General features: G+C 32.8%; 1 protein-coding gene across 1 annotated transcript; it reads left to right on the top strand.

The window, feature by feature from the left end:
- The first annotated feature begins 461 nt into the window (after positions 1 to 461).
- LOC143245513 (uncharacterized) lies at positions 462 to 27,781 on the top strand. Its single transcript, XM_076491877.1, has 4 exons — positions 462 to 659; positions 7,379 to 7,516; positions 8,870 to 8,947; positions 26,421 to 27,781. The coding sequence occupies exons 1-4, from the start codon at positions 462 to 464 to the stop codon at positions 26,502 to 26,504; spliced, it is 498 nt and encodes a 165-aa protein (XP_076347992.1). The 3' UTR covers positions 26,505 to 27,781.

The raw sequence follows: 27,781 nt of genomic DNA, 5'->3' as shown, positions 1-27,781 counted from the left end.
CAACAAACAACCACAGCCACACATATAACATTTGTTTGTCAATCATCCAATATGCTATTCTATGAAATTAGTTCTGGTTGTCAACCACACACACTCAGTATGGTACGAAGTGAACTAGTTTTGGTTATCAACCAAGCACTCCATCATAATGCTCAGTAAGTTTAATAGTCAACAACACATTCAATACTTTACTCTTTATAAATTAGTTTCACTTGTCAACCACAAACTCTTTACTAAAGTAATTATATGATATATTACCAGAGTTAATGTCAATGAATGGCATGCACAATCAATATTAAACTGTTGCTAACCTTCAGAAAATTTTGTGACAAACAATAAACTAATAATAATAATAGTTCCGGATACTATGCATGAACGTAACTGTACTTTCATAAAAACTTGGTTCACGTTTAACTTACTGTGCGGCAACTGTGAACATCATCTCATATGATAAAACAAAAATGCTGTTGCAAGAAGTATGGAAACCAGTTACCCCACCAATCGGTCTCATATCCAGAATTTTCTCCAGTGGTTCCTCAATTAAACATGCTGACAATCTGATTGGGCCCACAGCAAGGAGTGATAATCTGATTGGCTCCACAGCAAAGAGATGGAAAGCCATTGCTCACCAACTTTTGTGCTCCTCTTCCTTGTCAATTGTGAGCATTAAATAGTCTGAAATCTCGACCACCAAAGCCACCAGGCCCATATCTAATAGGGCACGAGCATTATATGAAATAATTCTATGTATGCTTTTTTCTTATTTAAAAAAAATGTACTATTGTCGGGGATTTGTTCCATGATAACAAATTTTAAACATTTAAAAAATTATGACATATGCTGCCATTTCTTTTAATGAGAAGTTTAGTTCATACTTGAAGTATTTTTTAAACTTTTATAAGAACTACAGACAAAAATGTAATGAATGCAACCATATTCTCAGATTAAATCTTTTCACTGAAAATAAATAGATGTTTAAAAGAAAAATGTTACAAAGTGACAAAATAACAAATCGTTAAACCTTTCTGGGTTAATTATTGTTGAAATAAGTAAAATAAATTTCTAATCGACCTTGAAATCTAAAATGTGTTCTGCAGTTCCAATGGGAATAAGATAAAAGACTTGCAGTTCCATCTATAAAAGGTCACATTGACTTTCATTAACAGTTTAAAATATGAACTCATTACTTATCACTTCAAAAATCTGATTGTTTATTCCGACGTTCTTCCTTTATTTGTCATATGTAAAACATATTTAAGTTTGCCTAGAATAATCAAGCTCTGTACACACCGGAGCAACAAATTACAATTTTCAGATTTGTTCAATACGTGAAAGCACGTTGTTAAAATAGTATCACTTTTATCTTAGACAAAGAAATCTTCAAAAAGCTTTAGACAACTGAATTAACATATTCATTACCTGTGGATGCATATGTGCATCAGCAAAGACATTTAGGCAAATACATGTTATCAGATACAGCATGCATAGGTAGCCAGTTCTGCTGTGAGAGCTCTGGTGTGGGAGTCTTCCCCCTATATCAATTTTATTTGATTGTAAATTTCATATATTCTGTGTTTGTCTTTTATAAAATGGATAAAAACAGTACTCCTTCAAAACTTGTGAAATAAAAGAATTCAGAGCTCAACAGAAACTTGAATGTGATAAAATAAAATATTGATGAAACATCTGCTTCATGGTATATATTTCAGTTGAATAAGCATGTATGCTCAAATAACCTATCTAGAGTTATTTTTCATTGTTAAAATGCTCCTAAACAGAATAATAAATCAATGGTGCCTGTTATAAGTAGAAGTTTGATTAGAATGTACATGTATACACATAGACTAAAATTGTTACCTATTGTAACATTTCTGGTTTTTTAAAGTGCTCCTATCACACAAACTTACATTGTATTTGTTTTTAAACATAGAAGTCAAACAAATCCATTGAACGTTTTCTGCAAGCACCACCTCCATATTTACGGGGATTTGAGGCTCGTTGTTCAGTCTGAACCTCTTTAGCCAGTGCAGCTAGCCAGTCAGGCAACTCCTGTTTTGTTTCAGCAATAAGTTCCACCAAGTCCAGCGACATATTTCGTTTCTCATCATTAAAAATGGCATTGCCAAGCCTGTAATAAAAATACAACGGTTCGATAACACAACACTCTTTGCCAGCAAAACTGTAATTACAATAACTACAGCACAACAAATGCCTGGAACAAATTTTGACCTATGAATATAACACACAGAGTTTACCAATTCTTGAATTTGTAATAATCCACTTACATCTGCTTTGTAAATACATATGTTTGTAATACTCAAGCATTTGCTGTGTACCAATTTTTTTATTTATTAATAAAGATATAATAATGTTTGTCCATGCACATAAAAGCAATATATAAACATACTTATTTCTATTACTTTTTTTTAAAATGTTAACAGGAGTTAACACACTTATCAGACGTGAACAAATTAATGATCTCTGTTTCGAGAATGTACCTTTTATTGCTCAATATTTCACTTAACTTTTTCAAAAGAAATTAATAATCTGTAAATTCACTATTACAAGGTGAGTATAAGCTAGTACATGGTTACCTGCTGATAAAATGCAGTTCATGAATCAAATGCATGTGATGTCACCACAGTAATATACAATAATCCTGAAGTTATTAACAATAGTATATAAACAATGCATGAAGACTAAAAGGTCAACTGTTAACAATATGCAAGTGATAGATAGCTTCATTATGCAACACAGAACTATAATACATGTTCAAGAACACTTAAACAAATATGTATAAAAAGAGATATAATGATATACCCATATCCATCAATACACGTGAAGTAACATCACAAATGGTACATTTCTATATCTCTTCATCATACTATCATTCATGTTAGAGGCAGGGAAATTATTATTAATATTTTTAATAAACCTTCCCCTGGAATCAAAATAGATGCAGTACTTGGTGTGTGTGTACAAATTTGGAGAGAAAAAATGTAAAGAATTATTATTCTAAGAAAATATCTACACACAGAATAATATTAATTGAATAGCATAAAAAACAATGCAAATAACTTTATCAGATGCATAGAAATTATGAACAAATATCAATCAAGTTTCTTAGGTCTGTGTTGGTAACAGTAATAATATCACAGCAAAACTTTAGGGTTAAGATAATTGGGTATACTCGAAAAAACAAACAGCACAAAACATTAAAATGGATAAACAAAAACACCAATTTAGACCAATGTATGGCTTCCAAAAGCCTGAAAACCTTTCAAAACTTCAACGTTCTTCATCAGGAGTTAAGTTGAGAGACATAACCAAGTCTACCTTTTTAACTGTTTGCATTTGGTTCACTATTTTGGTATAAACTTTTGATAATGGCCTTCCACGTTCTTACACAGATAATTCTCGAGACCTACATCTCTATTTAATAATTTTTTTTTCCTTAATACTCCATTATTTCCAAAGTTTAACTGTTTTTCTTATAATACCTTATGTTTATTTTGTTGTGTTTTTTTACATGTTCTGCTATGGTTAAATCTTCAATCTAGTTATTACACATCTCTTATGTTCTATTAAACAATATTTTGGGTTATATGTTGTCTAATTGATAAAAACACTTCCATATTTACATCCAATTTTATAATTACCAAATTTTCCATAATTATATATACAAGGTGAGATATTTGCTATTTCTTAAATTCATTAAATAAACTGTAGTTAAGCCTGGAAAGTTTGTCAAAATTAAACATTTCTTTTTGATTTTAAAGTAATAATTTGATCCCTTAGTACAGCACTAGTGAAGTTCTTAATTGTTCTGTCGATAATATTAGGGTATAATCCCTTTTCACATGCTACATATTTCATTAGTAACAACTCATTTTTAAGTCCTCATGTTTTTGTACATGACGTCAGTATACTGTGAACATAAATAAAAAATTTAGGAATATTTTTTGCTACAGTATGATGTGATTCCTGGTGTGCTGAGATAAGAACAGAAGAAGGTTTCCAGTAAATAGATATTTTTTAATTTCTTTGTTCATTCCTTTTTACCAAGATATCTAAGAAAGAGCAACCTTTTATTTCTTTTTTTCATTTTCAATGGTAAACTGTACAGATGGATTCTATACTATTCAAATAGCATGCAAACCCTACTAATGTTTGTTAATGTACCTCCATATCTGAATGTGTCACATATACAGCTTATCCAAGTATCAGGCATACCTTTTGTCCCATTTAATATATCCATATAAATGTCACACATAAATGGAAAACCTACTACTAATCCTTCATGTTATTTATGAAAATTGTTTACTTCAACAAATGAATTCCTCACACTCAACATTGTTAGATTAATTATATACCTCTTGTTTCATTACTGTTGAAGTTTTAGCTTCTAACAGCAATATTAAAACAACTGCATTTTCTGGTAGAACTTGGCAAATCACAATACTAACAAACCTTCCAAAAATACATAAAATGATTAACAGTTTTAGTCCAATAGCACCAAGTATAGGCACATTATATCAACTAATAAAGCATACAGCTCAGAAGTATTCATGTTTGAAAATAAAAATAAACATACAACTAAAAATATTTTAGAATTTGTAGAAAAATGAAAAAAACAATGAACAAAGAATAATCAGTGACATTTTCTGCAGTTGGAACAATAGATATGAATAACAAAGTTACATGTAAAGAATCCACTTTTTCCAGGTTAATGTTTCTAAATGAAATTAAGGCTTACCAATGGGACCCTCCTTTCACCTTTGTTATGTAAAACACATGGATGTATGTGAAACAATAGCTGTTGATTAACATGCATTGTTTATATACTATTGTTAATATCTATTGTTGGAAGAATTTAACTTTGAGAATGTTTGATTTCAGTAAGTGCTTTTGGGACACAAGGAACTGTGTTCTAGTATGTTTTCAACTTTATTAACAAACTTGTACATGACAAATTACGCTACATATGAAATAATGATGATAAAGATAATACCAGGGTTTAGAGGTAACTATTTTTGTTTAAGGTGCTTTAATCTTCTTTTCCTTACAAATCTATTAATATATTAAATCACAGCTTTTACAAAATTTTACAATTAGACATTTTAATATGAAATTATGGATAAATAACAATTAAGAATAAATTCACACATTGAATGAAAACTTTTTCTATTATAATTTTTAAGTATAAATAAGTTAAATCGACATGTTTAAAAGTTTTACTTTAAACGTTTCAACTTATTCTTCTATATCACATCCAAATTTGTCTTCTCATGTCATGTGGAACAACTCTTTCAGAAGAATCTGAAATAAATTCCACACCCTAATGGGTAACATGTTTGTTAGGCCCAGAATTGCCAAGCACATTAAGGCGTTCAACTCGTAATCCGACGGTGGTGGGTTGGAATCCCGATCGCACCAAACGTGCTCTCCCTCCCAGCCGTAGGGGGCATTATAATGTGACGGTCAATCCTACTATTTGTTGGTAATAGAGTAGCCCAAGAGTAGGCGGTGGGTGGTGATGACTAGCTGCCTTCCCGCTAGTCTTACACTGCTAAATTAGGGACGGCTAGCGCAGATAGCCCTCGAGTAGCTTTGCGAAAAATTCAAAAGAAAGAGTAACATGTTTGTTAAAGGGTTAGACAAGATTAAAAGAGTGATAAAACATTAAATTTAAATGAAAGCATTTGTGAAAACTTAAGAGGCCTAAGAATCTTAAGATAAGTAATTGTATATTACAGTCTGCAGTCATTTTAGAAAAATAAAAGTATTCTTGATTTTATTACATAGTTCTTGTAATTTTCAATACAGATTATTTTGCTATATGTAGCATCAGAGAAGGGAAGATAAAAGTATAAAGTTATCCAAAGAGAAAAACGAGTTCATTTCCGTTTGCAGATTTTAGATGTTGTGCAAATAAAATATGAAACTGTAAGATGAAGTATTTCGGTTCTTAACATGAAAATCACTTTTCTCTCAGATTAAACTCAACAAATGGCTCTTTAATATCACAGATATGTCTTTGATAAAAATATTTTATTTCAAAAGATCAGATTTTTATTATACAGAAATCACACGTAATGTTTATGATAAGTTCACCAAACTTTATGAAGTCAACTTATTACATTAAGAGCTGTACTACTTAATATTTGTGGTTACAACTTTGGCCAAAATGACCAAATCATTAATTTTCAGCTCCATTTTTGAAAAGGTCTTTTTGTTGTGACCAGTTTCCGTGAGTATCCTATAATTCCTCTGCCGTTTTAGATGACAATTTTTAACCTTAATTTTCAGAAAGTCTTTGAGGTCCATCACAAGAGAGTAATCCAAACATTGGATATATGTAAGTTGTGGATGAATTGGTGGGAAAAATTCATAAACTTGCTTAGGAAGAAGGTTTATTAGTAAAAAAAACCAACAGGAAACGAATAGGTAGAAAATTTCGCAACTGTAAAAAATGTGGCCAGTGGTTAGGAAGATGCTAGTTCTTTATTGTTTGTGATTTGGGTAATTTCTCAAACAGTAGTGTTTGTAAATTTGCCGATAATGTTCCAATTTTGGAAAGAGATGAATCTAATGATAATATTTTTTATATATAGAAGAAAGTGACAATCATAGTAAACAGGCTATAACATTGGAAAGTGAATTTTGATATTGAAACTTATTGTTTTGAAATTTAAAAGTTTGTAAAGAATTTTGAATTGCTGAGAAATGTATGTTGTGAAAGAAAGGAGAATGTTTAGGTGCGAATTTTGATAAAATATCCAAAGATCTTTGACTGTTTAGGATTAATGGAAAGAGTAAATAATAGGAATTTTACACACACAGACACATAAAAAAAGCAACTGTCGTAGCCTCATGCAAGGCTGCTTGGGGCTTGTTTGTAAAATTGAGAGATTATTGGAACTTGCTAATCCACTATTCATGAAATTTATTAATTGATTATTTTCACAACAGTCAAAAACAGTAACAACTAGAAACCCTTTCAGTTGGTTGATTATTTTTCACATTAATCAATTTAATGATAATTCCTATTGGTAGTTTTATCTGATACTAATTAATTTAATCAATGCGTATGGATAATTTATGAATCTCTCCTGAAGCCCGTATTGTTAGTAAAACAAAATGGAGTAAATGTCAACTTTCCATATTTTTGAATGGTTATTATTTTATTTTTTAAGATATTAAGAAGATAAGCCTTTTTATTTTTTTATTTAATGAACTGTGTCATACATCACATGTGAACGAAATGAACTGTAATTAAGAAAAAAACAGTTATGAGAGTTAAACTTTTATCACATATGAAGATTATATTGTGTATGTAGGTATATGCTATTATTAGTAATAATAACCTATAAATCAGAATCCATGTTTCTTTTATATAATACTAAGTTTTTATACCTATCTATATTCAGCTTTGTTAACTGAAAGACGAATAACTTGCTCGGTCAAGGAAGAAGTTGAGGCCGAGCTGAAGGGATTGACTGCCAGTCTCTTTGAAGTAAGGCTATCAAAGTTTCACTTTTCATTCATCTTTATATTAAACGAAGTATGATTTGTGTAAAATGTGTACAACTTTCTGCTGAGGAAAAATAAACATAATATCTGTAGCTTTTTGTCTCATCCAATGAACATTCTGCATTCTGAAGCTACATGTCGACTAACTGCTTAAAAAAAATTGTTATGAAACTAAATACATAATGAAACTATCATTGAGTAATGAGTTACCCAGTGATTTTTCTTCTCATCACAGATTTAACTACACATATGTTCCATGTTATTTTCTAAATAATAACTTCTCATTCATCATGTTAGCTAACATCAAATCACAATTGTATTTTTTTTATTTTCATTTTTTCAAGCACATTCACTGAAAATATGTAAATCTTAAATAAGCATAATCCAGTGATAATTATGAACACGGAAATTCGAACCAACTAAAGTTAATTTGTAGGAACTATCAATGCTGAGCGTTCTGAATCAACAGAAACAAAAACTGTTTCCTGTGCCATCTGTTGTCTAAAGTATAGTATGAAAAAACTGAGCAGAAAAAATATTTACTACTAACTAATTTGTTTCAGTTTTTCAGTAAAAATTGATTATGGTGTATCAGAATGTTCACTTACTTAATAGATATATTGCACAGAGAGAATATAAAATGTATTAATTTTAAAATGACCAAATAAAGAAACGGTTATTCAAACCTCTGCAAACTGTCGTAGACATGCAGAAGTTGAGAAATGCACATATTTTAAAATATATTTATATATATTTTTACTTCTGAAAATAATTCTTTTGCAACTTATTGTATATCCATATTTTTGTATTTTTAGTGAATTAACCTTCAAATTCCCATCTTGTTTTTATACCATTGACTGCTGGTGAGGAATTTTTTTTGTAGTGTGTTGATTCATTTTATTTTGTGTCTACTAAAATATTCAGTGTAAAAAATCACTCATTTTTCTGTGTAAAGTTCATAGATTTATAGAGAAACTGTATTAATTAAAGGAGTCAATTGCATAATTGATAGCATTTATGATTAAGCTTTTCTGGATCATAAAAATGTCATTGATTTACCTCTTTTCCTTTTCACTGTACAAATACTTAACCATATTAATTTAGATTTAGTACAAACTTATTAATTAATATCAAATTTTTTATTTTGAAAAACTGTAAAATTTGACTATCTTTATCATTTTATATGTTGAAAAATTTCGGAAATTTTTTGTGAAAAAATTAAACACATTAAATATGCTCTAGTTTCAATTCCTTGTTTCTATTAATGATCAGAAAGTTTCCTGTTTTTAATCCAGATAATTTTAACTTGCTATTATTGGTCACTTTTTTCCTACAGGAGGCACACAATCTAGCTTGGGAATCTAATATGAAACATGCGACATCATTAAAATTACTAAAGGAAGCAAATCTAAAGGTAAGAATTATTATTTGTTAATCAGATAACTGTATTACAACTTTCAGATCAATTAGTTTTCGGCCTGTTGAACCTAATCAAACAAACTATTACACTCAAGTCTATGACAAAAATATGTTGATTGGTGTTCTTGTAACTTTGGACTCCTGAGAGTATTATGGACACCAGCTGTTTAAGGTTTCTCATGTGAGCTAGATGAAAACAGTACGACTAAGAGACATATCCAGTTTCTTTCCACCTATATCTTTATTTATTTGTTACATGATTATGAAACATAAGCCAGCTTCTGATTCGTGATGTTTGACAACTTTCTAGTCTCATATGAATTTGCATCTGAGGGTTTTCATCACAAAAGAACGTTTTTTCAATTCAAGCAATACAAAGGAAGAACTTAATTAACTTCTCTTAAATGTATTTGAATTTCATTAAAGAGTTTGTTGCTACATTATGTTTATAGTCTTAAATTTACAATTTTTTGTAATTTTTTTTCATTCAATTTCTCATAAGTTGGCATGTTTTATTGAATACTCAAACTATCAGGAGAAAAGAATTCTTTTGACGTATAAGAAACAAATGAATTAAAATTAACTAAATATGGTCTGTATATCTCAAATTAACTCTGTAAAGATTAAATAACTTGTACACTTAGCTGTTTCATTTCTGTTAATTGTTCAAAATCAGAAATATATTTTGTGAAACTGAGTTATTCAAAGTGTATGTGTCTTCATTTCAACCCGAAGGCACGCACACACACACACTTCATTCTCTGGGTAAGTTTCCTGTAAGCTCTTCATCACACTCACTGACTGAACTCTGACTTTTTGCCAGTTTGTGAAACCAACTTGTATTCTAATAGAGAATACAGGGCAGTATAATTTGTTGTAAATGTATTACTCATGGTCTATATTGATATTAAGTAATGTGAACATAATAAATGCTGAACAATGAAAACAAATTGTACAAATTTAAATGTATTCATCAAATGTCCTGTTAGTTTGTAGTTTAACATTTAATATGTATATTTTGTTGTTTTAAATAGCACAAAACAAAGTTACAGTGGTTACTTTTTGTTTCCAAGGTAGCTAAGAATTTATAATTAAGTTTTAAAATTATGAAAGAAAAACACACATAATTTCAGCCATGTACATGTGGCTGTTAATTGTGGGTTTTTTTCAATTATCTATGGTTTTAAGTAATTTCTCAATGATAAATATTGAAAATATAGTAAAACCAAAACCATATTTAATTATGAAACATTTGGAATTGATTTAACTCCCATCTATATCATTAAAACCTCAAAACAATGTTTCAGAATATTTTTATTACAAAAAATATCAGCTGTTGAGTGAATAGGAAAACTATTTAATCAGAAGTTCGGAAAGAACAGACTAAAATGATAACAATATAATGGAACAATAAGCGTAAACACCACGTCTTTAAAATAATAATAATCAAATGAAAATGCTGAGAATCTGTAATGGATGAGTGGTCATTGAAAATGGAGAAGTTTTCTTTAATAAAGAATTTATAATCTGTAGTTCTAGAGTCGAGGATATGAAATTTTTCAAGAAGTATGGTGTGGTTGTTATTCTCACTGTGTAACTGAAAACAAGATTCAGACGGATTAGTTAGTTTATTTCTGCTTCTAACTGAAATTTCCATGTACTCGTGCACACTAATTTGTAGTAAACATATAGTTCTTTTACCAGTATAGGTAACATTACTGCTACCATAATTGCATTTGTATATGACTCGTGAGCATATAGGAATGATTCAAGTGTTTTTGATTTTAAACTAGTTTTAATGATAAATGTTAACATAGATACCAAACGTAGCTTAATTTGTGGGTGATATGTTTGATTTTTTTAATTTGATATTTGAATTTTAACTTTGTTTAACCCTGAAAGATGTGATAAGAACTAGTGGGTAGTTGGAGATTGTGTTTGTTCTGTTTTAGTTGTCGAAAGTGTTCGTATGATGAGTATAAGAAATTAAAGACAAAACTATTACTTTGTAACGTGTCATGAATTTTTGAAATTTCTGAGTGATGACAGAAGTAGTCGGAACAAATATTATGTGCTCTGTCTTAGAAGATTTAGAACACAGTTATGTTTGAAAGAGCCTAACATAAAACTGTTCAAACGAGCGTGCAAGCCAGTAAATGTTTTCGTACAATAAACGAATGTGGTGAAGAGATGATTTATTTTCTTGACTTGGACATCTAAAAAACTGTTATTGTTGTTTTTCATCTAACTTGTGATGTTGTGAGTTTAGGTCATCTAAAAACTTCTTTGCATGGTCAGTGTTGTGAAAGAATATAAAAGTGTTATCAGCATATCTTCTATATAACACTGTTTTTTAATAAAAGATATAATTATTCAGTCGTTGACATTCGTAGTGATGGAGAAAAACATTTTCAGAAGTAAGACCCACGTATTGTTGCCACTCTATCATTCTCTCCATGAATATGACCATTAAAAGCAAACTGACTGTCCTTGAGGAATACTTTAATAAGCTGTGTGAATTTTTGTTGGTTGAAGTTAGAGTGCGGAGCATTGATGGTTGGAGATAACTGTTTAATAATTATTTTGTTTACTCAGAAATTAGGGAATAAGGACTGAATAACAAAGATGGCTAAAACTAATTGATTTGCACTAAAAGACTTAGATATCTCTTAAACAAAGTAAAATGTGCCTTTAACAGTAAATTTGTTCTCAGTTAGTGAACTTATTTCAGGTGTAAGATATGTAGGATGTTTATAGCTGAGGGAATCGAGAGTGGAAAGAACAAGTCTGAGGAGTAAACCATTTTGTGTAATTTTCGTTAACCACATGACAAAATAAGGTGTGTACCTGTGAGATAAAGTTCTGTAAAAGTGGTGTCAGAGACAGGTTTAAAAGTGTAAAAATATCTCAAAGTCTGGAGCTTTTACTCATGCTAACAGTAAACTTAAACAGTTGTTATCGAGAGGCTTAAGGTTTGTTGCGTCATTTAAAATGTTTTCCATTTTGGAAACATAATCAGTTCTGTTTGAAATGATGGCGTTTGTATGTTAACTCTTCAAATAACAACGTTTCAGTTATTAGCAAGTTAATTTAACGTGTTATAATGAAAGTGTAACAACAAACATAACCCATCATGTTCATGCTGCTGTATCAGAATCCTCATAAATGATTCATCCATGGAAAACGAGTCTTTTAATAAATACTAAAAACATATTAATACCAGAAAACATCTTTAAGTATGGTTGGTTTTTAATTTTTTCTGATTACATGGTGATAATAAGAGTCGTCCCCATACCTTTCGACTCTGGAACTACAGACTATGAAATCTTTACTAAATACACCTTTCCATTTTCAATAATCACCCAACACTATGTAACAACAACAACTTCTTCCCTTAATAAGTTCCAAATATGCTGTATTTACGCTTATACTTAAATCTTTCTTATGAAGCTTTTCTCTCAATAATATTGTTAAATATGTATATGCGTCTAATTTTATTGTATATTCCATTATATTGTTAACATTTAGAATCTGTTCTTTCTAAACTTCTGATTTTATAAGAAAACTTATCACACAGTACTAATGTTGTTATTTTGTGGTTAGAATATTGTGAATTAACTTTCTTGTGAAATTTGAATCAATTCTGAAATTTGTAATTAAAGATGTGTTTGAGGTATAATATGTTAATCTTCAGTCAAATAGTAACAGGTAAATAACTGATATTTTAGCATGACAAGTCAAACACTTTCTATTCTTAAAGAGAAACTTAGGAGACTGTGTTATGTCACTGCACCAAACTCGTGTACCAAGAATAACGGTTTATATTTTTTGTTTATTTCACAATAATATTATTGACACAGGAAATATATAAAACTTGCTTTAATGAATTCTGAAAAGCTGCCAGTTCTGTTTTGTTCTTGGTGATTTTGTGTTTTGTACACGTATACAAAGTTTTTGGGTTTTTCTCACACTTGTTAAACATTTTGTGGGTTATGTTAGAAATAATGTGGAATTATAATTTCTGACCTGGAAAATAAATCCTCGCGATCTATTGTTGGCTTTGTGAAGATTCTGTGTTGAATATATTGAATTATTTAGTTTATTGTTTCTTTGATATTTTTCTCATTTCTTTTAATTTAATGATTTTATTGATATATAACTTTTATTTCATTAACATTTAATTTCAGATTCCTTGTTTGTTCATTGATCTCTTCTGCATTCTGAATTATTGAATATTTGTTTCTGCACTGTAAGCTAACTTTCTTCCTTATACATCAAGATTTCTAATTTTTCTGTTATTATTAACATATTTTAATATATCAAACTACTTTGTTTATAACCATTGTAATTTACTGCAGTTTCCCTAACTTTCCTTACTGACGACACACTTCTAATATCTCAAACCTTTTGCAGCACTTGAAAACAAGTTTCTATGGCTAGCCTAGTGGCGCCTCCTTGACTGAGATAAAAATGACTGTGTACCAAGAAGAAAATGAATCAACTTTGAAATAAAAAAATAATTACATTTAAAGTAAACCTACGTTAATAAATAAAAATTATTTAATTGCAAAAATTCTGTGACAGTTTGGGAAGCACTGATGTTCCTTTTACACTTTCTGCTGTAACTTATTTTACTTTATTAAAATCGTATCAAAGTTTAAGATAGTTACGTGTATATGCATGTTATAATGTTCATTTATTGTGAAGAACAAGTAATTTTATTTTATTATTTTTAATTACCTTTGTCTTCCATAATTTTAAGAAACGGAAGTTAATAGAACATGGTTTGACGTGTTCTAAATTTATAACTTGCTACCCGGTAATAACAACTTTAGAATTGCTAACACTAAACTGGGAGTTTAGTTTTGACGCGGTTAAAAGGTCAATAATTTTTACGTTTAATACACGTGATATAGAATAATGAGGAATTTGACGTGGGATATTTATAAGAATGTAGATGTAATGAATGTTTCTCCAACTTCAACAGGCTCGTTTAATATTCTTCACGGAACGTTTTACTTTATCAAAAAAATAAAATGTAAGACATAATTACAGAATATAACTAGTGTTCTCACATACGCTTCATGCTCGAACACTCTAGACCAGGGGTGTGCAACAGGCGGCCCGCGGGCCACAACCCGGCCCGCCAAGCCATTTAGTGTGGCCCTAGTTGTTGTAATCTAACCATGTGGCCTGATCTGTAATCCAACGCAAATGGAATATTTTTAAAAGCATCGATCCTACGGGATTCCCAGGCTTCGACTCGACAAACTTCTAAAATTATCTTTGCTAGAGAGGAGCAGGCCGAATTCGATTGGTCGGCCTCCTTAGAGCATGAATAGGTGACGTGCACTAGCACTATTGTCTACGACTCAACGTCATGTCCTGAACCTCGCCTTCGCCCGCTGGCGACAATTTTCCCTAACCTCTGCTGTCCGTCATTCATTATTGGTGAAAATTTTATTACCTTTTACAGTTACTACAAGAGATTGAAGGTAAATTGATTATTATTTAGCATATTGTTGTGATTTTACTGAATTTATTAAAATTTTTGCTTTCAGATGCATCTGATTCTATGTACAGTGTGACCTCGTTATTCGCGGGGGTTACGTTCTTTACCCTCCCGCGAATAGCGAAAAACCGCGAATATTGGACGCAGTTTTAAAACGTATATGTATGCGATTATATACTATATGAAATGCTTCCCAAACACTAATGATACTTATACTCATTGATGCAGTAATAATGTAGCAATATTGCATACTGTTATGTATTTCACTAAATTGTACCGTGCGTTACCGGGCTGTGCTTTGCCGTTTGCGTTGTTGGGGAAGCTGAGGCAGTCAGCCAATAGCAGTCCAATCTTGTTTGGTGAAGACGACAATTGATAAAAACGGCTTGATTGAGTAAATACAACAGAAATCTCCTCGAAAAGCCCTTTCAGTCTCTGTGACCTACAAAACGCAGTTCGCGCATAACCCGCGAATAAGCGGGGCCGCGAATGGCGAACCGCGAATAGGCGAGGTCACACTGTATTTTGCTATTCTCAATTAATTTAAGTACCGGAAGGCTATGATCGGGATGCCAATTTAGAAACATGTGTTTCTGTCCATAAGAGGTTCCATGTGTAAATAAATTCTATGTTATTTTCTACTTTGCTATTTTCGTGAGAATAATTTTTGTTTTGATTTCAGGGCTAGTAAAATGTCAGCAGTTAAGAAACGAAAAATTGATGATGAGGGAAGGTTATTCAACAGTGAATGGTGCACAAAATATCTTGTTGTCCCACATAATCAAGGTGTTGTCTGCCTCGTCTGTCAAACTACAATTGCAGTCATGAAAGAGTACAATATTAAGCGACATTACGCAACTAAGCACTCCTCCCAGTTTGATGAAATTGTTGGTCAGGCACGAAAGGACAAAATTGAACATTTAAAACATCCATTGAAAAGCAACAAGGTGTTTTACCACTTTCAAGAAAAATTCAGAACTGGTGACAAAACTGAGTTTTAAGCTTTGTGAATGTATGGCAGAAAAGGGAAAGCCTTTCAGTGATGGAGAATTTATTAAAATTGTTTAACAATATTCACAGAATATGCATGTCCAGAGAAAAATATTTGGCGGAGCAAACTAGCCTTTCCCGCTTTACTGTCTCACGCAGGACAAAAGATCTTTCAGAGGACATCAAAGAAACTTTGAAAGAGAGATTGAATTCGTGTGAAGCTTTCAGTCTGGCTTTGGATGAAAGCACTGATATCAATGACACATCCCAACTTGTCATTTTCATCAGAGCTGTTACTGCAGGCTTTGATGTTTTCGAAGAGTTTTAGATATGGCAAGCCTTTCCTCCACAATCACAGGACAGGATATTTGTGAACAAGTGCTTAAGGTTGTAGAAAAGTTTGAACTGAATCCTTATAAATTATGTGGTGTTACAACAGATGGTGCTCCTTCCATGACAGGTAGGACAAATGGATTCACCAAGAAATTTCTAACTGCAATTGGAGCACAAGACGTAGTTGTAAGCCATTGCATTATTCACCAAGAGAGCTTGTGCACCAAAGTTCTGGATTTTGCAGAAGTCATGAAAAATGTCGTCCAATGCGTAAATTATATTCGAACACGAGGATTAAATCATCGACAATTTAAAACTTTTTAGATGAGCTGGACAGTGAGTATTCAGATGTTTTGTACTTCTCTGCTGTACGTTGGCTTAGTAGAGCTGCTACTTTGAAGAGATTCTGGAATCTGCGAGAGGAGATTAAGTTCTTCATGAAGAGCAAACGTCAGAATGTGGACTTCTTGAGCAATGAGAACTGGGTGAATGACTTAGCATTCCTCACAGACATTACACAGCATCTGTCTGATTTAAACTTAAAACTACAAGGGAAAAGTCAACTTGTGAATAAGTTGTTTGAGCATATTTGTGCTTTTGAGAAGAAATTGGAACTTTTCCAGGTTCAGTTGAGAAGAGCCATATTGACCCATTTTACATGTCTTGCAACCAGGAAACTGGAATTTCCTAATCTGGATTGCACCAAATATGGAACCAGTGTACAAAAGCTGCGTGATGAGTTTGCAAACAGATTTCCAGATTTCAGACAAACTGAAATTAGATTGAAATTGTTCGATCAACCTTTTGATTTGGCAGTGGAAGACAGTCCTGATGATTGCCAAATGGAACTCATTGAACTGCAGGCTGACATGGACACTAAAAGGAAATTCTCTGAAAACAGTTTGCTAGACTTTTACAAACTCTGTGTACGTGAAAAGTTTCCCAATTTGTCCCGTCATGCACAAAGAATTGCCTCCCTTTTTGGTAGCACCTACTGCTGTGAGCAATTTTTCTCCAAAATGAAGCTCATCAAAACCAAATGTGGAAGTCAACTGACTGATGAACATTTGACCAGTCAGTTAAGAGTGGCAACCACTTCTGTCAAAGCTGATATTGACAAGCTCTGCAAGGACTCTAAATTTCAAGTGTCGCACTAAAATGATCACTCATGCAAAAATATAAAATATTATTGCTTGCATTTTGAGAATTTTTTTTAATTTATTGTGCATGTACACGAATAAGCTTGTTTTTTAAGTGGCCCCGCTTGATTGATGAAGTTGGTTATATGGCCCACCGACGAAAAATGTTGCACACCCTGCTCTAGACACTCGTGTGTTGTCTAGTTTGTTTTATGTTGTATCGTAACCGAGGTGATAACTTTTGAAGGTATACAGCTGAGAGCTGTTTAAGTATCAAAGACTAGTCATTAATTTTGTGATTACACTATATGAGGTATCATTTTGTTGAGAACATTGAGTAAATCAATTCATTCCTTAAAAGGCTGTCTCAGCCGTAGTGTGTGAACAAAACCTTTTCTCAGAAACTTACATTAGAAACAAATATTAATACCAATCACTAACTCTGGTTGCTGTTTAAGATTTTTATAAGCTAATAAAGTTTGGTGATCGGGTATTGTAACATTACAAAAGACTATAGACCATAATCAAGAAAAGGGATAGTCGGTGTACTCTTCCAAAATGTCTTCCAAAGTTAAATTTAAAAGTTCTTATTACGTTTCAAATGTTTCTATTTAACACTAAATCCGCGTATGTTTTGAGTGAATATTTACATACTTATATATTAATTTTGTTTCTAAAATCATGTATTCTTTCACTTGAAACTGATGGAGAATTTTTTAATGTTGTTTGTAGTAAAACGATATTTTGGAAATTAAGGATAATTAATAATAATAAAACAGTTCAGTTCTTTGTGTGATGAAAGTATTTTTAGCTCAGGTATCTTCTGTTACATTCGTAGTGAATATTTAGTTTCAAAGAGGACAGATAAAAAAGTTAGCTGATAAAAATAGTCTCATTTGGAACTTTTAAAATTCCAAAGTTTCACAATGCCAGGTTTCAGGGGTTGCCACAATCTGATTTACTGGACGTTAACATGATAGTATTTCTTACCACAGAAAGCTTAAGATACTGTATTGAATATGTGTAAGTTTTTGATGTCTCAGGATTTTCTACTCGTTCATGAAGTTTCTTATTGGCACAATGTCAGTACATCGATGGACTCAACCCGTTGTGGCTTTGCTATAAGAAAACACACACTGATTTCTGGACAAAATGTTAAAAGTGCGGTATACCAGAAGTCAACGCTACATTTAGGTACACAAAACCCAAACCATTTTGTACTTGTACAACCCCTTGCGATAAGTTTGTCTTGAATTTCGCGCTAAGCTACACGAAGGCTATCTGCGCTAGCCTCACCTAATTTAGCAGTGTAGAACTAAAAGAAAAGCAGCTAGTCATCACCACCCACCGCCAAATCTTTGGCTACTCTTTTACCAATGAATAGTGGGATTTACCCTCACATTATAACGTCCCCCGGCTAAGACGACGAGCCAGTTTGGTGTGACTAGGATTCAAAGCTCGGATTACGTGTCGAGTGCTTTAACCACCTGGCCATGGCGGATCAACCTCAAAATGTATTTTATGGTGTTACTTCTTCGGTAAACGTACAACTGGAATTTATTTAATTGTTTAATAGATAAATTCTGCTTGATACATTTAAAGGGAAAATAAACATGTTTCTGAAAATATTGAAACTGTTTCCTCACAATAAACCTTCAACTCATTAGAAATATACATGTATATATTGGTTAACAACCAGACGTATTTTGCTTAGTAATTTGTTTTAAGAGTTCAAGGCCACCTAAGCCTGATGTACTTCAGACATGATAAGAGTGTATTTGTATAGGACAAAAGGAGCAAACAACAAACTTGTTTTTAAAGAACGGAAAACTTTCCTCTTATTGATATTGGGTAATCATTAAGTAAAATTTTTATTCGTAAATATCACATAATAGTAATACTTATGTCATGTTACCTTAAAAATTACATCATTCGTTACCGGCCCATCAGAGATTTCTTGAAGTTTAACTGTACATTCTTTACCGTCCGCCATTGCTGAATTATGACGACGTCTTTTTCATGTTACATCATGCAAAGTCTTGTCGAAATAACTTATAAGCGTATATATATATATAACGGCAACGATTAACCTTTTATTAACTTTAATAGGAAATTAGTGTATTGTGTAGTAGTTGGAGTGAATGACTTTAACGTCATTTTAATTTAATAAACCAACGTTTACACTTTCAGATGTGCGAGTACAGGGAGAACCAAGTATTGGTGCATTTCGAAAAGTTGCATCGTAGGCTCATCTCTCTTTATATGAATGTGTTTTTTTATACATTAAAAACCACGGAATTCCTGAAAATCTGGTATGTTAAATAATCATTTTTGCAGTTTTACAACGCTTTTTGTACAAGTGACTGAACGTAAAATATTTCAAAGAGATTTTTTTATTCACTTATTTCCACAGCCACCTTTGGCTGTTGCTTTTTATTAGCAAACATCAGTTACTTTATCCAAGAAACCTAACGCAATGAGTTATTATCGATAGATACTTTGTTTCCAGTAGAGCTTAACAGTATATCAGTTTTCTACGTCCTTGTAAAAAGAAAAAGAAAAAGTGATCTCTGTTGGCTTGTGGGATAAGTTACAAATGGAATTCAGTTATGTTAGATTAATGTCTCAAGTCAAATGACATTTGCTCTTTTTGATCTAAATTAATCACTTAGATAAAAGAATAGTCAATAAATTACTTAAATTTGTTATGATGTTAAGGTCCTTGGTGTTGCTGGCTGTGAAGAAGATGGTTCTGCTTTACAAAATAATGTAGATCATTTAGTGAGTTGTGCAAATACATGACAGATAGGTTTAATTATAATAAATGCAAGATAATATGTGTAGGTTATAATAATTTGAATTATAAATTGGATTGTAATAACCTTAACAGTGTTAACAAAGAAAGGAATTTTAGTGTAGTGTTTTATCATTTTCTTAAGCCATCCAAACAGGGTGGTGCTGTTAGTAGGAGGGCAAATAGAGATTTAGGTCGTATCAACAAAAATATTGAATACAGGCCTAAAGAAATTATAGTTTTATTGTAGACCACTGCTTAGACCACATTTGTAATATTGTGTTCGGTACGATCCCACTTATCTGCCTTGTCCAACGAATGGAATAGAACCCGTGATTTTAGCGTTGGAAATCTGAATACTTATTATTCCAGCAGGGAACATGAGGATGGTCTATACACCTATTGCTTATTATAAGCATTTCGAAGACAATTTCTTTCAATATGCGGAGAAATATTAATATGATCTGACGTCTTGGAATAACTTTCAAAACATCCTATGCTACATTACTAGGCAGAATGTAGTAAGAAGTTAGACGTAAATTGAATAGAAGGGAGGTTACTTTTTAACAACTCTTGAAGAAGCTCTTTTTCACGTGAAATGAGAGTTAGGCGTAACCTTTAAAAACAGTTGAAAGGATTCAGTTTTGTTTATGGTGAAATACGCTATAATTTTTTATAATTTATAACTGCGAATTTCGCGGCATTTTGATATTGTTAGTAAGCAGGAAAAAACACCTGATTACTTTAAGCATTATTAGTGGGCGTAAAATTACAAAGTGTGCTGTATTATAACATAAGTGGGCCTCAGTGTTTACATCGACTTTTATTTTACCTTATGGGTTATCCCTAACTACCTTTATTATTGGTAGAATAACTTCTTCAAACGTAACCATTTCGTATGTCTTAACAGAAATGGTTTTTCTGGGTTTGTTTCCTTATCTACAACTATGTTTGTGCTTCATTTTCACATATCATATCTTGTAGAATTTGTGATTTTTTGTGCAAGTCTTGTACTGCAGTAGAATTGAAGACTGGTTTTTTATGTTTGTTTTATTTTGTTTTCGAGATGCGTGTTATGTTTGTTTGGGAATTTCGCACAAAGCTACTCGAGGGCTATCTGTGCTAGCCGTCCCTAATTTAGCAGTGTAAGACTAGAGAGAAGGCAGCTAGTCATCACCACCCACCGCCAACTTTTGGGCTACTCTTTTACCAACGAATAGTGGGATTGACCGTCACTTTATACACCCCCACGGCTGGGAGGGCGAGCATGCTTAGCGCGTCGCGGGCGCGAATCCGCGACCCTCGGATTACGAGTCGCACGAACTTACGTGCTTGGCCATGCCAGGCCTGCGTGTTATGTGAGAATCGCGTGTTAGATATCGCAGTAATGAAGTTCACGTGTTTCAGACCTCTTGTTTCGTTACGAAAAATTTTCTCTGTATAACTAATTTAAGTAACTTCTATCTAAATTTTGTAAACGAGATGACTGGACAGTTTATAGAAAAAAAATAGTAACAGACAGAAGATCTGTTTTCTTGTAAAATAGATATTAATTTTAGGTTTAGTTTATTTTTAACACAACTTTCTTTATTCAGTCGGTTTGTTTTTTTTAATATCTGCTGTATTCTGCATCGAGCGCAACGGGCCTGGCATGGCCTAGCGCGTAAGGCGTGCGACTCGTAATCCGAGGGTCGCGTTTTGAATCCCGGTCGCGCCAAACATGCTCGTCCTCCCAGTTGTGAAGGGGTTTTAATGTGACAGTCAATCCCATTATTCGTTGGTAAAAGACTAGCCCAAGAGTTGGCGGTGGGTAGTGATGACTAGCTGCCTTCCCTCTAGGCTAGCACAGATAGCCCTCGAGTAGCTTTGTGCGAAATTCAAAAACAAACAAACAAACTCTTTGGTGTATATTTAATTGACCTGTCGAGTTTTTTGAATCTGATAAATCTTTCTTCAGTGTGGAGAAGATGGACAAATAAGTGTCTTCTCCTGAAAATGTTGGAAATTTATTATATCTTTTATGAGATAACAGAAAAATATAAAAACTGTATTTTTAGAACGCACTCTATACGAGATCTGTTCAAATATGATCTCAAAACTTAATTCTAACACTGGCTTACGTAAATACTTGAATTTTTCATAATTTTAGTTACATTTTTCCATACAAAGTATTGTGCACTTGCTGTACTTTATTAAATCTTCTTTCTACAATTAGCCTTAAAACGATCAAAGAAGGTTATATGCAAGTATGAAGTCGTTCCTGGTTAATCTAGTGTCATATATCAACTGAACAGCCTAAGAATTTGGCTGTTTTTGTAATTTTTATTTCTATGTTACATATTTTTACGTGGACTTAATTTACCTCTCTCATCTTTTCACGTTTTTTTCTGCAGAAGGTAATGAAATTGGCGGTATTTGGAATGAGGATTAACTTTTTATTTCGAGCACCACATCTATGTGTTTTATTTTCAGATGGTATATTTATATTTTTCACGTATTGTGTGTAAAGGGCTTATGTCAAAGCCTGGAGGCAGTCCTGGATACGAGCAGAAAGATCAGGATGTTTCATCTTTAATTCTTATCGTTCGGTTGTTTAGGAAGTTTGAAATGTATTGCATATATATTGTTGGAATTATAGATTCTGCACATCTGCATCTGTTCCGGTCATGCCAGATAGGGTCAAAGGTATTTTGAACATCGAGAAAGGCAATTTGTATCTTTGGTCTTGATTACTGTTTCTGTTAATCTGGTTAGGTGGTCGGTTCTGTGTCAGTATTGTTTGGTTAGGTAGTCAGCTAGGTGTCAGTATTCTTTGGTTACGTGGTCGGTTGTGTGTCAGCATTGTTTGGTTAGGTGGTCAGCTAGGTGTCAGTATTCTCTGGTTAGGTGGTCGGTTGTGTGTCAGTATTGTTTGGTTAGGTGGTCAGCTGGGTGTCAGTATTTTCTGGTTAGGTGGTAGGTTAGGCGTCGATATTTTCCATAAACTATTTTGTAGTTGCGAAAGTAAATCATTGTTTTTAATAACGTTTCTTAGTTCTTTGGTGATGATTCTTTCGAGAGGTTTGTCTGTTGTATTGGGTAAACCGACTGGTTTGTAGTTTATTGAGTATTGTGGTATTTCGTTTTCATAGTATGTGTCCAGATCGTGGGATTAGTATGAAATCCTCACTAGATAGTGAAGTAGTTTTACTGACTTTTTTGAGACATATATTTGGAATGTTAACCTCAACGAAGAGTTGTTGTTTAGTGTTTTGTTCTTGAGTGGTATGTTATGTGTTTTAAATTCTTTAGGATCGTATGTTAATTTATTTCTCTCAATGCATCTAAACTACATTCAGAATACATATTCTTCTTGCAGATGACCAACGAGAAAAAGTCACCAGCATATGGAAATATAACATCTTGGACACTGTATGGGTAGAATTTTCGCCGCTCGACTAGCAACAATTGGTTTTCTCGGAGCTCTTTTCCAATATCCTTACTAATGTGTAGCATTGAATTTATATATCTCAACTCTATACATTGAATTTACCATGGAGAGTTATTCAAGCCACAGTATACCTGGAGGAAAGTAGACTGCGTGGAATCAAGACAACTTGGAGCAGATATTTCAATGAATGTAAAGGAAAGAAAGTTTCCTCCATTACATTTTATATAGTAATTCTCAAATATTACAAACAAAGAGTGGGGTAAAGAGGGTTTATTTAATTCGGGAACATCTCTGGCTTATTCAAGCCTAAATACTTCCCATGTGTGTGCGTGCGTCCCCCAAACATAGGCTCAAGAAAGACAAAGTGCAAAACAATGAAATAATACTTTAACATTTCGAACTAGAAAAAGTTTAAATATTGCACATGATCTCAGTGCTAATTACTGTTCCAAATTTGGAAATTAGAAAAAAAAAAAGCTTACGTAAGAAATATTCACTATAGAACAGCAATGTATGTATCATAGTCGGGAACGACATTGTCTTAAACTGAGGTGTTAATACTGACGAAATTACTAATGCCATAAAGCGCATAAGAATTAAGATGTTGTGAAACTTACGACTTTGATACTGAGTTTTATATTTATTAATATCTAAAAGATTCCGTTCATAGTTTGTTTTGAATTTCGCGCAAAGTTACCCAAGGGCTCACTGCTCTAACCGCCTCTAATTTAGAAGTGAAAGACTAAAAGGAAGGCAGCAAGTTATCACCAACCACCGCCAACTCTTAGGCTACTCCTTTACCAACGAATAGTGGGATTGACCGTAACATTATAACGTCCCTATGGCTGAAAGGGCAAGCATGTTTGGTGTAACGGGGATTCGAACTTTCGACTTTCTGATTACTAGTGAAACGCCTTAACCACCTGGCTATACCAGGGCCTTCGGTTATAGAAAAATTGTTATTGTTTCATTAAAAAGGAAATTTTTCGGCTTTAGGAAAATTGATATCATTTTTATAACCTAACCGTAGGCAGGTGCTCGAAAACTGTTAGTTTTGTTTATATTATTATCAAAATTATCTTCCAATTACAATTCATTGAAATTAAAAAGTGTTTTCTTCAATGAATTCGTTTAGTTTCTTTTGTTTGTTTTGAATTTCGCGCAAAGCTACTCGAGGGCTATGTGCGCTAGCCGTCCCTAATTTAGCAGTATAAGACTAGAAAAGAAAGTAGATGAGCTAGAGTCATCACCACCCACGGCCAACTCTTGGGCTACTCGTTTACCAACGAATAGTGGGATTAACCGTCACATGATTACACCCCTACGACTGAAAGAGCGAACATGTTTGGTGCGACCGAGAATCGAACCCGCGACTTTCGGATTACAAGTCGAACACTATAACACGCTTGGCCATGCCGGGCCTAGTTTCTTTTGAATTTCGCGCAAAGGTACACGAGGGCTATCTGCACTAGCCGTCTCTAATTTAGCAGTGTAAGACTAGAGGGAAGGTAGCTAGTCATCATCACCCACCGCCAGTTTTGGGGCTACTCTTTTACCAACGAATAGTGGTTTTCACCATCACATTATAACGTTCCCACGTATGAAAGAGCGAGCATGTTTAGTGCGATGGGGATTTGAACCCGCCACCCTCTGATTACGAGTCGAACGCCTTAACCCACCTGGACATGCCGGGCCCTTCTTCAAACAAAGAGTTCCAGCTGAAAATACTAGACAAACATATAACAAAGACGGATCTGTTATTAGTTATTGATTTCATGAAAGCATTTAAGGTTTCTTAATATTTTGAAATAATCTTTATAAGCTAGATTAAAGATGTTGTTGTTTGTTACTAAGCGCAAAAGCACTCATTGTGCTCTGCCCAACTCGGTTATCGAAACCCATTTCTAGCGGTATAAGTCTGTAGACAAATTAAAATTAACATGAGCTTTTCTTAAACTAGTGATAGCTAGTCGTGTCCGATATTTCATAAAATATTTGTAAAAATATAACATATATGAATTAAAACATTTGCAAGATCTTTTAAATATTGATAGGAACAGGGGTAATCAACAAAAACAACAATTTTAGGGTAGAATAGTCGCTTATTTACGTCTTAAAGTTTATATAGTAATTTTCCCTTACTTAAAAAACAAGTTTTGATTCAAACTTACAAAATCTAAGTGAAAAAACAAAACAAATACAAGTATTTCGATAAAGTCAGTGAAACACAGCAGTACTGTCAAAATAGGAAAATACATATTGTAAAGAAACTAATTATTGCCGTGTACGTTAAATGAATTAATTATGCTTCCAATACGTTAATAAACGAATGAAGTGCTCTATAAATTAACGCCTCCTAGTGACATAGCGAGATGTCTACAGATTTACCTTTGCTAGAAAGCGGGTTTCAATAACCTCGATGGATAGAAAACAGATAGCTCATTATATATCTTTGTGCTTATTTTGTGCAGATTTTTCCTAACAATAAGGTTAATATAGTTCGTGACTTAAGTTTTACTGCACAAAGCTTCGAAGTCAACTTGCATCACTGAAAACATAAAAACAAAAACAAAAAAATGCTTTCTCTTGTTTTCCATCTGAAGAAACAGGCACTGGGATTGAAACAGGCGGGTCTTGAATGTATTTCATTCAATCTGACTTTAGCTCACCGTTTCTTGAAAATTCTGGCAATAGCAAGTATTAGGTGAGATAAGTAATACAGTTCATGATTTTTGAGAAACATCCATTAAGTTTGTTGATGTCTTTGTTCTGTGTACATTTTAAATTATTTCAAAAATGTTCTTCTCAGATCTGGATCTGTGGATCCAATTTGTCATCGCACTGTTGTTCAACTTATAAACAAACAGTTACTTTAAGAGGCTTAGTGTTCATTATTTTGTTTTATAGACCCCATCGGGTGAAGTCCTTGTAAGATTATCTGTTGGCCTAAAGATGAGAAAATAAAAAAACACTTACTTATTCTCTTCTGTTGTGTCTCTGGTTAGATCAACAACAGGCATGTAGACTATTAACGCTGGAAATCGGCCCTTCAACCTCGGTGTTTGCATTGCGCTTTTGGCATTTTTAGTTTAAAACGAACAAAACCATATTTCTAGCCACGATTGTTTATAGCCACCTGTGTGTTTATATATATGTTATTCACAGCAATAGTTACTCGTGAGTTGAATATTTAAGTACTCTAAGAATCGGTTTAACTGTGCTATTGTGATATACATAGTCTGGACGTTTGACAATGTAACTATCTTATAGCTGAAGACTAAGTCACGAGAATGGTTCCAGGCCACTCCAATAAAGTCTGGCTCTTGTTCCAGACTTGCTGTTCGTCTGGAGTGATAGATTATATCCATCAACAGTGAGTAGATAATGTTTATAGTTTATGTTCGGCAAGTATTTGCTCCCGACCATGACGTCACAGTGGAGCCACTCCACAGCACGAGCCCAACGACTCCAATAAAAATGTCATATTATATTCATAAAAGATTTTATGGTATAATGAAGTATTAAACTATTTACTTGAAACTATAGTTTCTTTAGTGACAACCACAAATTACATCCTGCTTAATTAAATAATCAGATAAATAATTTCTAATTTGCCTGTTATTTTTTTTTGTTTTGCATCTTTAATGTTATTTGTTATGAATGTAAACATACACAACTATTCAGGAAATAAGGCCGTAATCAGATAGCTTGGCTTATAAAAGGCAAACAAGTAAAACTGGAATACAAACTTCCTTATAGAAAAGGGAAAACATCTTATTAAGACATGTATCTGATTATTTTGATTCAAGATAACAGTACGGACACATTGTCTATCAAGTTCAACCTCGTTTCGTGTAAAAATAAGAAAAATGATAATAGTAAGAGAGGGTGTGAGTGCCTAAACCCAAATCTATAGCTATCTTTCACCACATGCAGTCGAGTTCTTGGAAATTGGTTGCTGTCAGTGAAACAAACATAACAAAATGAAATCTGGTTGTAGGTTACTATAACCGAAACCATGATAAATCGATTTTGGTTTTCCCAAGGTGTTTTATTTAAACCTCGGGACCTGGATGATTCGTTTGGTACTATTTAGAAGTCAGTGAGTCCAGCAGTTTATAAGGACAATTATTTTGTAGATATAAAATAAATGAATTTCGCGAGTTTATCCCCCGTTTACTTTTTCAGTCCCTCAGGTTCCATAGCTCTCTCTTACTGACAAGGTACGTTTTTACCAATCCACCACATTACCTATGCCATGGTTTCATTAATTCTTTGTCTCTTACTATATCAGTTTTTAGACATGTTATCTGGTCTAATTAGCTGTATTAAAATAGCATCGAAAATAATAAATATTCTATTGGTTTTACCCACACTCTCCTTTATTTATTAGTATAAAAGTTGTGTAATCTTTTAAAATAAATAAGTAGTGATAATAGTAAGACTATTACATGTACAACTATCACTATACGGAACGTACAAACCTTATTTTATCCAACTAACCTAAAGTGAGCACTTGATTAAACTCTCAAGGTATTTTTAATTCATTTATTAGCAGTTTTATATTATAATTTTGTTTGTAATTTATGCAATTATTTGTAAGTTACATCAATGAAATAAAATCATTTATA

The sequence above is a fragment of the Tachypleus tridentatus genome, chromosome 2 (assembly GCF_004210375.1).
Source record: "Tachypleus tridentatus isolate NWPU-2018 chromosome 2, ASM421037v1, whole genome shotgun sequence".
NCBI lineage: Eukaryota > Metazoa > Arthropoda > Merostomata > Xiphosura > Limulidae > Tachypleus > Tachypleus tridentatus.
This window is presented reverse-complemented; position numbering and strand designations above follow the sequence as displayed.